The sequence below is a fragment of the Anoplophora glabripennis genome, unplaced genomic scaffold (assembly GCF_000390285.2).
Source record: "Anoplophora glabripennis isolate ALB-LARVAE unplaced genomic scaffold, Agla_2.0 scaffold53, whole genome shotgun sequence".
In the NCBI taxonomy this organism is placed as follows: Eukaryota; Metazoa; Arthropoda; class Insecta; order Coleoptera; family Cerambycidae; genus Anoplophora; species Anoplophora glabripennis.
In genome coordinates this window covers 73424-87248 of record NW_019416376.1, presented here as the reverse complement: position 1 = coordinate 87248, position 13825 = coordinate 73424, and the positions used below count along the sequence as shown (strand labels likewise).

Below are 13825 nucleotides of genomic sequence, written 5' to 3'. Positions count from 1 at the left end.
TCGTTTTCAAAGAAATATTTTTCCCATAAAAAATTATATTCTTAAATTTATTTTAAAAGATTTAAACAAAAGTTGGGATTTTAGTTGTTATTAAAAAAAATCCTAATTTTCCAAATTTTTCAATGGAAATTATATTATGTTACTTTGTGATTATATATGCGAAGGATTTTAAATCAAGTGTGTGTAGAAATTTATGTCTGTAACTGCGTTGTTTTTCAATGAATATTGACGATTTTTTTTTAACTTAAAGCTCTTTTCATAAGCTTTCCGAATATGTAATAATATATAACTCGTGTCGTATATTTCATTTTGCAACTAAGGCTAAAAAATAAAAAAAAATCCAGATTGCAAATTTAAAATTTAAAAAAAAATGATAGATTTCAATGTATTATTATGAAATCTACCTTAAAAAAAAAAACAATGCGATTTTGGAAGATCCTTGGGATCGCCCAGGCTATTAATTAGTTAATTTGTTTATAGGGCCATAACTTGTAAAGTATTCAACTTACCGATTCCAGATTTCGTGTGTAATTAGACAGTGATAAGGAATGAGAGGATGCTATGCCAAAACGTTCTGGTAATAACGCAGCTTATAAATGTTTAATTCAAAAGTCATAAATAAACTTCTTCTGTTTATAACTTTTGATTTAATCAATATTTTTTGACGCTCGAGGGCTAGAATTGTAGGTCTTTTGAAGACGAAAAAGAAAGTCCTGTATTGTTTTCTCGTGGAAATGAACGGAAAAAAGATATAAGCGAAAAACGTGAATTTACGTAAAAATTATACAATTAACCACCCTCTAAACAATCTTCCCCCATTTTTATGAGTGTGGAAACTAATATGTTATTGTATATAATATTTAGCATCTATAGTGATAAATTCAGATTGCCGAAACAAAAAATCGCGTCCAACTCTATATTTCCTGCAACGCAAGAGCTTGATTGAAATATGAAATATTTTTAAAATGCTAGTAACTTTTAAACAAAAACGAATAGGACCTATGTTTATATAAGAAAAGCTCGTTTTTGATTAGTGCTACATTAGATGTAAGTGAAAGCCAACAAATCGACAAATTTCACATCCAGTCATTTTTCTATCACTTCCCGTTCAACCGATATCGAAATTTAAATGGTCCACATTTTAAGGTCCCAGTTCAAAGTAAATAGGGAAGTTACAAGGAAAAGCGAAAAGCGAATATTTTCAAAAAAACTGTAACATTATTGTAGTTGGTTTCCAGTTCTTTGTCACTTCTCCGACTGCATATTCTGTGTCTCTACATATACTTCTGGTATTCCATTCCTTTTAATTACCGACAATAATTCTTTGCTTGCAACATTAAAATTCTGCACCGAACAGGTTTTGTAGTGGTTATGTTAATCCTGCCGATGAAAATATTTACTTCTTGGGAAATAATTATCCATAACTACGCACGACCTCTTGATAACAATACTAATAACAAAATAAATGACCCATGCGACTGTCCAACTAAGATTTACAACGAACTCATGACCGTAAAATAATAATTACATAAAATGGAGATATTTAACAAAGATGACACATCTCTTGAATAATTATGAGTAATCCCACAGTTTCAAGTATCAGACGTTTAATATAACTAAATTAGACTGATAAAAAAACTCGTTAAAATAATTATATTATCCATAAACAATTCATAGCTATTTATATGTATAAGAGTGGAAAGTAATCCTTTTTTAGTTCAGCATTAGTGAAAAAAGTTTGTAGGTACATTAGACATGGGTTGCAAATATTTTTCTAATACAGATTCTATTACCGAAATATACAGGGCGAGTCAAAATAATTGGTCAACTAAACCTTTGTTCCAAAAAGCCTATTTACAAAGACCAAGGGTTTTGAAGTTCATAAAAAATAGTATAATACTAAAAACCGGTCGCCTGCGATCATTTCTATGGCGAACTTAAAAAAAAATGTTGTGCTACTGACTAATACTGGAAAAAATCTGTTTTTTCAATGTCTACCCGTTTAGAAGATAAACAGATTTTTTTAAAGAAAACTTTAACATCATGCCAAACAAAGCGGTTTATTGTTTCCATAACTCTTTGCTTATACATTTTTAAATTTTTTCTAACACTGTATTTTATATCTAACACCGATTACCGATTTGCATATTGTGTGGGTCTACTATCTTACGGCACATACTTGTAAAAGTTCATTAGAATTTGATTTATTAGATGCGTGGCACCTTTGGAGATGCTAATTTTGCGAAGAATTATTTGACCAAGGATAACTGGCATCTTGAATCTTAATGTCGATATCATTTAATTTCTATATTTAATGTTATATTCGATAAACAAATATTGCACAATAATTGTTTACAGTTTTATTATTAAAGCGTTATTTTATATGGCGGACGAATTTTTCTATAGAGACTATTTAAATGTAAATTTTTGTTTAAAATGGGTTAAAAATTAATAAAAACATACTCCAGTCGAGGAAGAGCCTAAAACGCGAAAACATAAAAAAAATTGATAGTAAACATTTTATTGATTCATTGATTATCAAAAAATTAACTAAGTTGGCAAATTGCAAAAAATAGCAAAATTTGCTATTGCAAATTGTGTAAAAACTATGCGTCGGACAGAAACCATCTTGCGCACGATTAAACTACATATTATTATCTGTCATTTTCCACATGATTGTTTTTCCAGCTTCAAATTTGACGGAGTTACGAATTTTTGAAGAAAGGTCTATTTTAGAGGTTTTTCCGGATTTTCTCTGTAAAAAATAACCGATAGTGTCGTACAAAAAACCATTTTATAGGTTCTATTTTAGTCTCTACAAAAGTCCTATAGAGAGTAAGACGATTCCATCAGTATTTTTCGAGATATTATAAAAAAACAAAAAATGTCATTTTTTGCAGTTTTCATTGTTTAAAAAAAAAATTATTCACGACTTTGCTGGAGAAATCACTTAGGTTTTCATTTACTAATTATTTTTAAAAAGGTAATACATGAAATTTGCTGTAATATTTAAGTGTGCCAAAAAATCTCTGTTGGTTGGCTTATTTGTTCGGCCTAAAGAGTAACTAAATTTCAACATTTAAAAATTTTTCTTTTTCGATACGTTTCTTTAGATCAATTAAAACCTATATCTACCATATAAACTTCTAAAATTAACGTTTAGTAATTAAACAATTAATTGCAAAAAACGATCGAAATGAATTAACAAATAGGTACCTGGAGCAACAATTTCACGATCAATCGAATCGATCTTTGGCACACATGTTGGTCATTGGATTGACCGTTTTTTCCATAAATTTTATTAACATCCTTAGCTTTTTGCAATAATAATGCCCAATTTTAGAAAACTGATTTTTCCCCGTTCTACCGAAATTGGTGGCATATGACTTTAGATACCTTAATAAACTGTTGGCAATTTAATAATATTTTTACGTTCAAACTTTAATTTTACTGGAGTAACATGTATATATCGTTATACATATTTTAATAAAAATCGACGGACTCGAAAATTTTTTTTTTTAATATTTAGTTGTATTATTACTATTTTTTTTTGTTGCAGTGTGATAAGAATCGAGACGGATATATAAGCTTCAAGGAACTACAAAAGTTCGCAGAGAATCACGAGGAGCACAAATTTCCTGACAAAGTGATAAAGGCGATCCACAAAAATTTCGACCGCAACGGCGACGAACTTTTGGATTTTGAAGAATTTCTCGAAATGATAAATAATCCGAAAGTGACTAAGATCTTTAAGAGAATTAGAAGTAGGTTAGTTCAAAAGAGTTCACAGATTTTAAGGTTCAAATAACCTTAAAAACAAAGGCGTTTACTTAATTGAAAAAAAAAAACATACTACTGTGCGTAAACTACGCCAAATCAAGCTCTTCCGCATCACTTGCTGTAAACAAACTAGGCATACTTTCTCAGGAAACTTAAAACATGACGAAAAAGTGCCGCAAAAATTATTTTTGCACAGTTCAACGCATATTTTTGTAACTCAGACAAAAGTCAGTCAAGCTCTATAGTATGCTCCATTTGTTACAAAACACCCAGTATATACATATTCTAAATTTTATTCGACTGTTACCAAAAAAATATTACGGCAATTAATGATGACAATAATGACAATAACTTGGTAAATAGAGCACCACACTTGAATTATAAAAATTACGATTATATTAAGTGTAATTAATTAACATTTGCTGTGAAATAACCTTCGTAGTATTACACATTTCATTCAGAACGATTCCTGTTCCGGCTGCTATCGCATTAACCATAAAATTGGGAGATCACACAACTTTTATCATTATTATACATTTATCACTCATATTAGTAGATAAATAAAGACGTGGTAATCGTTTAAAGGTTGGATATCCCCAGAATGATAAAAATACTTTCACTTTATACTTAGTTGCACGCTACCAAAAAATATAAATGCATTTATTGATGTTCACACTAGAAATGAAGGGTTATTTGACAAATAAAATAGACGAATGCAAATCAGTAAAATAATAAATAGGTGAGAGACACCACAAAAATGTTTGTCCATCTAGATACTTGAAAATTTTTTCACATAGAAAAGACCGCTCAACCTTTCAAATGATTTTCGAAAAATTGAAATTGGTTGATTAGGACGGCGACAGTAAATTTTTAAAGTTAACTCTCTAAACTGGGGTAGCTCGACGAAAAAATAACAATGGGCATATTTACGAATTCGTAGAATAGCCTTGAACCCCAGAAAAATGCATCTTTTATAATTCACAAAAATTATTGTTAAACGAAATATGAATTAAAATTTCAATTTCGGAATTATTTTACTATTATTAAATAAATAAATGAAGCTATCGTTCATTTAAAAAGTTATTTCTTTTACATATTAAGGCAAAGTAAACTTGTTTTTTCAATATTTTGATAGCGATTTAATTACGATTTAAATGTAAAATTAAAGTAAAAATTCATAAATTATTTTCAAATTCACGGGAAATCGTAGTTTACGTCGTAAACTTTATTTTGCGAAAAATTCAAGTCTTAATATTTATAAACAATTGCGCTACGATTTAAAAAAAATATATTATCTTGGCTCCTGTTGGTCGTAGAGGGTACTTTTTTTATTTTAAAACTATTTTTTTGCCAGCTATCCATTGCATCTATTTTCGGTGAGATAGCATAAATAGCAACAATGTTATTCAAATTGTTTATAAGCGAAAAACGCAGGGTTTTTTAATGCACAATTTGAGAATGTTAATGTCAAAAAAACGGTGATATTTTTTAATAGGTCGTTTAATTGCGTCTTTAACATTACAATGACGCTTTCAGAATCATGTTTGATTGAAAATTAACGCCTGTACAGAGGCTTAAAGTTCTTAACTTTTGGAGCATCCGCTATAAACAAATAGAATTGTGCGAAAACTATTGCACCTACAGCGCCCACTTTTGGCACACTTTTAAAGTATGACAAATCCCTCAACTTGTCATAGGTTTTATAAAATTTTAACAATAAATGCGATAGTTATAAACAAATGAAAAAATGGGCAATTTTCTTGTTTTTTTGCAATAACTTTTTTGTTTATTAACCGATTTTAATTTAACTCATTTTGTAGACAATTTTACTCCCTATAAGCTGTCTGTGAGTCACTTTTCGCTAAAATTGATGGTTTTCCCTGCAAAGTGAAAAAACTGTTTTCCTCACTTATTTGCTTAAATAGAAAAGTTAGCTAATAAAAGTTTTTGACTCACGAGACGAGAGATGTCTTGTATTATGTTCCTTTAGACAATTTTACAATAATCTAGCGGATAAGACTTTTTTCGAGTAAAAATTTAATTTGCTTGGTCTACTACAATATAATGACAATGAAAGAGTCGTAATTTGCCTGGTTGTACTGTAGAAATACATAGTCGACGTTCGATCGTATCTCTTGATGATGATCTTCGCTGTCGTCTCTTACCCTCGGCCTCTCTAAATTTAGCCGATCTCTGGTGTTATCTTGATCTGTCGTTGAATGTGTTCAACAATCATATCAGCCGTTGGTCGTGGCTCAATTTTTGAGCATTTCGTGCTGTTTTACTAAAAAATTCGAAACGTCGGTGTTTTTTTTTTTGGGAAATCCGTGGCCCTTTGCTAGCAACAGCAACGGGGATCATCTGCTTTGGCTCGTGTGTCCTGAGCGGTTTTAGACTCCGTGGTCAATTCCAACGTTAGAAATTTAAGTAAATATCTTTATTATCTTTAGCCTGAATGGAACATGGTTAAAATTTGAAGTTGAAGTATTTTCATTTATGCGAAAAAGCTTGATATTATTACGCACTACGCAGGCAGCATAAAGTTACAGTTTTACGCACAATAGTAAAGGAAATTATAATTCCAGGTACATAAAATTCGTGGTGACGTCCCCAACGAAGAAACTGGTAAGACTGCAGAGTACCCTGTCCAACACCGGCCTCTATGAGGAAGAACTGACATGCAAAGCATACACGGTGGGGATGCTGATTCTATCGGCAGTTCAAATAACCTTTTATTACATTAATTTAAGTCTTAAAACTAAGGAAAGCGAAGAAGGTCCCATCGAAATGGCACTGAAGTTCACACCTTACAGAAAAGAGGAAATATGGCGTTACGTTACGCATATCTTCGTCCATTCTAGGTAATAAATAATCATCTGCCATTCCCCTAGGACTGTGGGGAAGGGGAGGCGTAATATTACTTTATTATACAATTATCGTTTAACTTTATTTCTAGTCCCTACCACTTGTATCCCAATTTGTTCATACAAATTCTAATCGGCATTCCACTGGAGATGGTGCACAGTTGGAGGGTCTTGGTGATCTACGTCGCTGGGGCTCTAGGAGGGTGCTTGGCGCACTCTGTCATCGTTCCCCATTCGGAATTAGTGGGGGGAAGTGGTGGATTCTACGCCTTCTACACTGCACATATTGCCACAGTAATAATGGTAAGTACTTCCAAAAAAATTGTATACTAATTGACAAAGACAATTCCTGATCTTAAAAGAAAAGTCCAGGAGATTTATGAGTGGAAAATTAAAAGAATCACGAACTACGTGTCAAAAAAATGGCAAATCACTCTGTTGAGGCCTGTATATTTTGTATAATCGAACTCTATTTTTTTAGAACTGGAGGGAAATGAGCCACCCAGCAGTACAACTGATACTCTTCGGCATCATGACGATATTCGATCCGATATACAACTACGTCATCATGAAGAACCTGGGGGACGTAAGCTACATTGCCCATTTGGGGGGCACCGTCGTCGGGCTGCTCTTGGGAGTGAACATCCTGAGGAATTTGAAAGAAACGAAAAACGAGAGGGTCGTGTGGTACATATGCATAGTCACTTACTTTTTGCTCATGTCTGTATTTATCGTTTTAAGTATAATAATAAATCGTTACTGTTCTCTTTCTTGATTGTTTAACATACTAGAACCTCTCTATTTAAGATTGCAAATTGAAACCCTGTTTCGTCTAACAAAGTACAACAATATATACAGAGCCTTCATAAATTATTACAAGCCACGTGATCAGCAAGCTTAGGCAACCAACATTACCTTTACGTAAAGCACTTGTTGGGTGTACTTTGCGTTCATCTGTTTGCTACAGCAGTTGTATTTGTCGATAAAGCAGAATGTACAATACCAACAAAATATAAGATTATGATTTAGCCCAAAAGAACTTTTTTATGGTGGTACAATTGCTAACATGGACGTAGTCATATTTTTTTCAACTGGTTTCTCTCTGTTGGTCAATTATTTTTGCATGCATGCTACTCTACGTAAATCATTTGTTTCTTACAAGCGCAAGGGAATGTTGACGTAGCACTGGCCACATACATCATAGGTTGATGAGATAATAATGCGGAGAACAACTGCTCTGTGGACTAAAGCCCCGTCCAGCGGGAAATTGAATTACACTCGCAATATCTAATAAATAATTATGCTGTAGTGTCAGTACTGTTCGCGTTACAAAAAAAATATAAAGATTTTTTGTTGGAAATACACCGATAAAATTATTAGTGTAGAAATTTTGGATTTTCTGAAAGTTAATAATAGTTGTATTAAATTAAAACTGATAGGATTTTTAGATGTAGTTTCCTGTGTAAAGCAACTCATTAATTTAGGGCATATGTTACGTTGTCTTGTCCTTTGTTTAAATTTCAATTTTATTAATAGTTCTAAATAGAGTTAATTAATTTGCCTTGTGGACGGGGTTATCCTACTCAGACAATAAAGAATTAGAATGAAATTGAATTAATGAGTGGCATAATCCTTATATATGCATTATAGTCCAAGAGAATTAAGCTCAAAACCTTCGAGATATGAGATATGGCTGTTGCTTGACGTAGATTAGATATTAGTAAAAATCGGTCGAAAATAATACATACAATTAAAATATAAGTTTGCGCCAAGAAAGACAGGAAAATTTAAAAACCGCAAAAATACTCAAAAGTGACGTGTTTTTCCCATATTTTCCAATATAACTTTTTAAATATGCAGTTTACAGAAAAAACTATTACTGATGAAATTGTTTGTTATGAAATTTGCTCTGAGATAGATTTTGATACCTGCGCCTATCATATTTTTGTTACTAGATAGCCAAAACAGCTTATGAAAGTGATGAAAATCGAGGTAATTTTGATGCGTTCAACTGACAGGTAAGAAATTGTCCAATTCTACTATAAATGCAGATGTAAGTACTTTAAAGTATTACAAAACGAAATTCCAAAACCCGATCCAAATCGGTCTGACAGTTTTGGCATGACACAATTTGTTTCTTTTCAGCGCGAAATATCGTTATATTTTTGCGTCAATGTTGGGGTTAAAGTTAGGCATTTTAATTGGCGCTGATTTTTTTACACATACTTGAACCGTTTAACTTTCATACAGAATCGTTATAATATCAGTTTTATTTTTTTAAATAATTTTTGGAGCGATTTTAAAAATTCGAAAAATTTTAACTTTATAAACAAATACTTTCGTGAAGCGGTTTTGTGGGTTGGAAAATATACCAAAGTACCAAGAAACAGTTATCGGAAAGACCCTTAACTTGAAAAAAGGACGTTCAAATCGGTCGTCTAAGTTCCAAGATATCGAGTGTTAAAGTCAACAAGCGTTAGCTGCAAAACTATGCATAATGTAACAACAACAAAAATTGAATTTGGTAGGTTTTTTAAAAACTTTTCGTATGTGCTTTTATAAATATTATCGCACATATGCGTTTTATATGAAAGTTGAAAATTCAATGAATATCGCCAAGCCGACCATTTGAGCCGCAAAAGCAGACAATCCTGAAGCCAGCCCAAATACACGACAATTTAGGAAAATTTTTAATAGTAATTTGAATTAGCTTCCTACACTTTTTTTTTCGCATTAATATTCCGTTCAATCTACTGAGGTATAGCCTACAAATTCTAAAAATTTTGTCATATCTTTTAACATATTTATGTAAATATTCACGTTTCAACAAACTTAAAGAAATAACCGTTTTATTCGGTAAATATTGAAAGTTTATAACGTATAGGTGCACAAGTGCAGTGAAATGGAAAAATTATGGTTAGCCATATTTGTTTTAGTAACAGCTGTTCAAACCATTTTCGGTATAAGAGGTAAAGAAATATATTTCTCTTTACGTTTAGTAAGTTTGCCTGCAGTAGCAAACCAATACTGATATTATCAAAAATATCCGTAATGACCACAGAAAACTACCTTTTTTATAGAGTTACCTTCCGAAAAGCCTCATCTTTTGCAAGAACTGAAACACTCACCGCTTGTAAGCAAAAAATATGGTCACCATAGAAGTAATGTAAAAATTGGTAACGAAATTCAAAGATGCTCTATTTTTTGTCCGATTATAATAATCTTCCCAAATTCTAATACCACATCCACTTCACCAAAATCCACAAAGAATATTACAAAATCCCCCAAAGGCTCCGTTAAGGTAGGTACCCAAAGAATATATCAGAAATTGCTTGTAGAAACAATTTGTTAACAGGTAACATCAAAACCAACATTGACAAATATGTCCTCGAGGAAACCATTGAACCAGAATGGTAAAAAGTCCCTTAAAGAAATAAAAAAGGAACATCCTCGTCATAATACAGACTCACGAAAGAAACAGCAAAAACTTAAGGCTAAGGCAGCAAATGAAGTCAAAACCCAAACTGGCAAAAAATTAATTAAAAAAATAAAAAAGGAGCATTCTGCATCCAAAAGAAGCTATATTAAGAAGATTTCAAAAGCAAGTAAAAATATAAGTAGGTTATTTTTATGAGAGGTAATGACATAAAATGTGCATAGGTATACAGTGTGTCTCAATATTCCGAAAACAAGGAACTATCACATATTATAAGTCAAATTAAGACGGTTTAATTAAGCATTAAGCATTCCTCTGTCCATTTTATTATAAAGATAGGGGCTTGCTTCATGTTTTTTGTCCCTTCTACATTTTGTTATGAAAGTTTTTTCTGAAAATTATTAGCTCCTCAACTCAAAATAAAAACAAAGATTAAAATTTTGATATTACAGTTTATAGAATGGGAAAAATCTGAGATGAACTCATATTATTATTTTGAATAAATTATGTGTTTATTAAAAAATTCATCTTATCTTGACCTCATGATCTCAATACAAAGAATATTGGAACACTTTGATTAAGAAGTAGTTCAAAAATTTTCTGATTTTATAAAATTTAAAACACACTTTTCCAAAATATATTTTTAGCCGTTTTTAAGATGATGTTTTAAATTCACTTTTTAATATTTAATTTCTAGGTGTAAAAAAATATTCATATCATGACTTAAACTCACACCAAAAACGTTTAGTGTTAAAACAACTGAATCTGGGAAATAGTCACGGAAAAAGGGCCTACGAATTTAGGGAAATCAGTACATCCCTTTGTCGCGTAGTGTGCCTGGAGAAAAACGTTCAATCAAATACACCGGTTCCTCAAACAGGTAATAAAGCAGATAGACACAAAACACAAAGACAAAAAATTCTATTAATTAATAAACACTTGTTTATTATATACAGGGTGTGACATTTAACACTCCCGCTGCCAATATCTCCGAAATGAAGAAATTCATTTTAGTTCCGGAAACTGGGGTTGTTAGGTCCCTCGAATAGCTTCAAATTGTAGTTAGAACTGTTAGTTCAAATCTTTCTGTATAGATGGCCTGGCGGTACTAACAAATTTTTTGATCCCTGGAACAGAAAGATTTGAACTAACAGTTCTAACTACAATTTGAAGCTATTCGAGTGACCTAACAACCTCAGTTTCCGGAACTAAAATGAATTTCTTCATTTCGGAGATATTGGCAGCGGGAGTGTTAAATGTCACACCCTGTATATAATAAACAAGTGTTTATTAATTAATAGAATTTTTTGTCTTTGTGCTTTGTGTCTATCTGCTTTATTACCTGTTTGAGGAACCGGTGTATTTGATTGAACGTTTTTCTCCAGGCACACTACGCGACAAAGGGATGTACTGATTTCCCTAAATTCGTAGGCCCTTTTTCCGTGACTATTTCCCAGATTCAGTTGTTTTAACACTAAACGTTTTTGGTGTGAGTTTAAGTCATGATATGAATATTTTTTTACACCTAGAAATTAAATATTAAAAAGTGAATTTAAAACATCATCTTAAAAACGGCTAAAAATATATTTTGGAAAAGTGTGTTTTAAATTTTATAAAATCAGAAAATTTTTGAACTACTTCTTAATCAAAGTGTTCCAATNACCCAACATTACAAATTTTAATCATTCATCATTTTCATTTTCCTCTACGACAAAAACCTTTTCAAAAATATATTTACAATTTTACTAAATGCACGAGCATAAAAACTGAATAAATACAACAGCAAAAATATGGTGGTGGTTCACTTATACATAAAAATACCGAAGATGCAATCAACTGAAAGTTGCATTCATTCAACCATTTGATGTTCTCCTTTGGGAATATATTTTTATGTCTCACTGAAAATTTGCCTCAGTATTCTAAAAGTGAAATGTGAACGTTTTTAGGATGCTTGGGGATGGTGCAACAAGAAAGAAATGGTTACAGTTATTGGGATTCCAAGAAGTTATAAAAATATTATATATATTTATTATAAAAATACTGAGTAGCTGTTGAAATATATTGACTTAGGACTATAAAATATTTTATTTTGACCCATCCAAAATGTACGACATTGGAGATGTAGTCGCGCGCATCAGTTGGATGAAAATAAAGCCCTCTGCTTTCCCCTTGTCTAGCTTCACCCAACATATGAGATAGACTGTAACATGCATAGTCCCCTTTATTTAAATGTCCTAGGGGCTTTCTTTATGTTTTTTGTCCCTCCTATATTTTGTTATGACAGTTTTTTCTAAAAATTATTAGCACCTCAACTCAAAATAAAAACAAAGATTTAAATTTTGATATTGCAGTTTATAGAATGGGAAAAATCTGAGATGAACGCATATTATTATTTTGACTAAATTATGTGTTTATTAAAAATTCATCTTATCTAAGAATATTGGACCACTTTGATTAAGGCGTAGTTAAAAAATTTACTGATTTTATAAAATTTAACAAACACTTTCCAAAATATATTTTTAGTCGTTTTTAAGATGATGTTTTAAATTCACCTTTTAATATTTAATTTCTAGGTGTAAAAAAATATTCATATCACGACTTAAACTCACACCAAAAACGTTTAGTGTTAAAGCAACTGAATCTGGGAAATAGTAACGGGAAAAGGCCCTACGAATTTAGGGAAATCAGTACATCCCTTTGTCGCGTAGTATGCCTGGAGAAAAACGTTCCGTCGAATACACCGGTTCCTCAAACAGGTAATAAAGCAGATAAACACAAAACACAAAGACAGAAAAATTCTATTAATAAACACTTGTTTATTATTGTATACAAGGTGTGCAAAACAAATAAAAAAATAGATAAATGAATACCTATAGATAAAAACAATCAAATTTAAACTGTCAAATTAAAATAGCAACGTTAGTTTTGATAATGAAAAAAATTTGATTTTTTAGAAACGTTAACTGTAATAATTGAGGTGACGTGTATTTTTTATTTGTCTTCTTTTTTCAGTGTGAGATTTTTGGTTTAGCAAAACTAGTTGAATAAAAATAACCCTTTTGGCAGGAGAAGAATCTACATGGGTGCCTGGAAAGGGTTTACATGACACTGGTTTTTGCGCGTCAGAAAATGTAGGGGTGTCCAAAATATAGTAATTTAACCAAACTTACCTATACAGGGTGTTTCTAAAATAGGGTTCCAAACTTCTGTTGCGTTTATAACTCATTAAAATAAGCCAAAAAGTTCATATTAACATGTGCCCTAAAACGCACCCTTAGGAAGTTATATGCCCTTAAAAGGGCTCAAACAAAACTGTTTTTTTTTTCAAAGAAATTGCAGTTATAAAGGATCCGATCATTTAATAAATAATTTAGGACATAAACTAAGACTATTTAAATTTAGAGTTACACTTACTAATTAAAGAACTAATTACTACTGCAGACAATAGCTAAATGTGAAATAGAAAATAATGGGATTAAAATTAGTAATAATAAGTTAAATTACAAGAACTGCTCGAAGTGACCACCTTGCATTTCGATGCATAATCTAGCTCGATACTTCAATGATTTGCAAATTCTTTGGAAAATTCTAGGTGTTTGCCTTATTTTCATGCACGCGGTTTCAATTTCCTCCCGTAGTTGCTGAATGGTCTCAATTGGAATTTTATAAACCTTTGCCTTAAGTTGACCCCACAAAAAATAGTCCAGGGGGTTAAGGTCAGGGGAACGTGGAGGCCAGGGAACAG

At 31.5% G+C, this 13825-nt stretch overlaps 2 protein-coding genes across 3 annotated transcripts in view; both read left to right on the top strand.

Annotated features, from left to right (window-relative positions):
• LOC108905516 (rhomboid-related protein 3-like) overlaps positions 1-7419 on the top strand; it is a 16141-nt gene extending 8722 nt beyond the window's left edge. The window contains exons 2-5 of the mRNA XM_018708400.1: positions 3560-3768; positions 6366-6641; positions 6737-6947; positions 7126-7419. Coding sequence (XP_018563916.1) covers positions 3560-3768; positions 6366-6641; positions 6737-6947; positions 7126-7419 — 990 coding nt within the window. The remainder of the gene's footprint in view (positions 1-3559; positions 3769-6365; positions 6642-6736; positions 6948-7125) is intronic.
• A 2094-nt stretch (positions 7420-9513) lies between these two features.
• LOC108905581 overlaps positions 9514-13825 on the top strand; it is an 8041-nt gene continuing 3729 nt past the window's right edge. The window contains exons 1-4 of one of the 2 annotated variants that reach the window (XM_023454328.1): positions 9514-9613; positions 9725-9945; positions 10000-10261; positions 12654-12836. In XM_023454328.1, coding sequence (XP_023310096.1) covers positions 9547-9613; positions 9725-9945; positions 10000-10261; positions 12654-12836 — 733 coding nt within the window. In that variant the 5' untranslated portion in view covers positions 9514-9546. Of the gene's footprint in view, positions 9614-9724; positions 9946-9999; positions 10262-10777; positions 10961-12653; positions 12837-13825 lie in introns of both variants that reach the window. The other variant, XM_023454329.1, reaches the window with a different exon arrangement.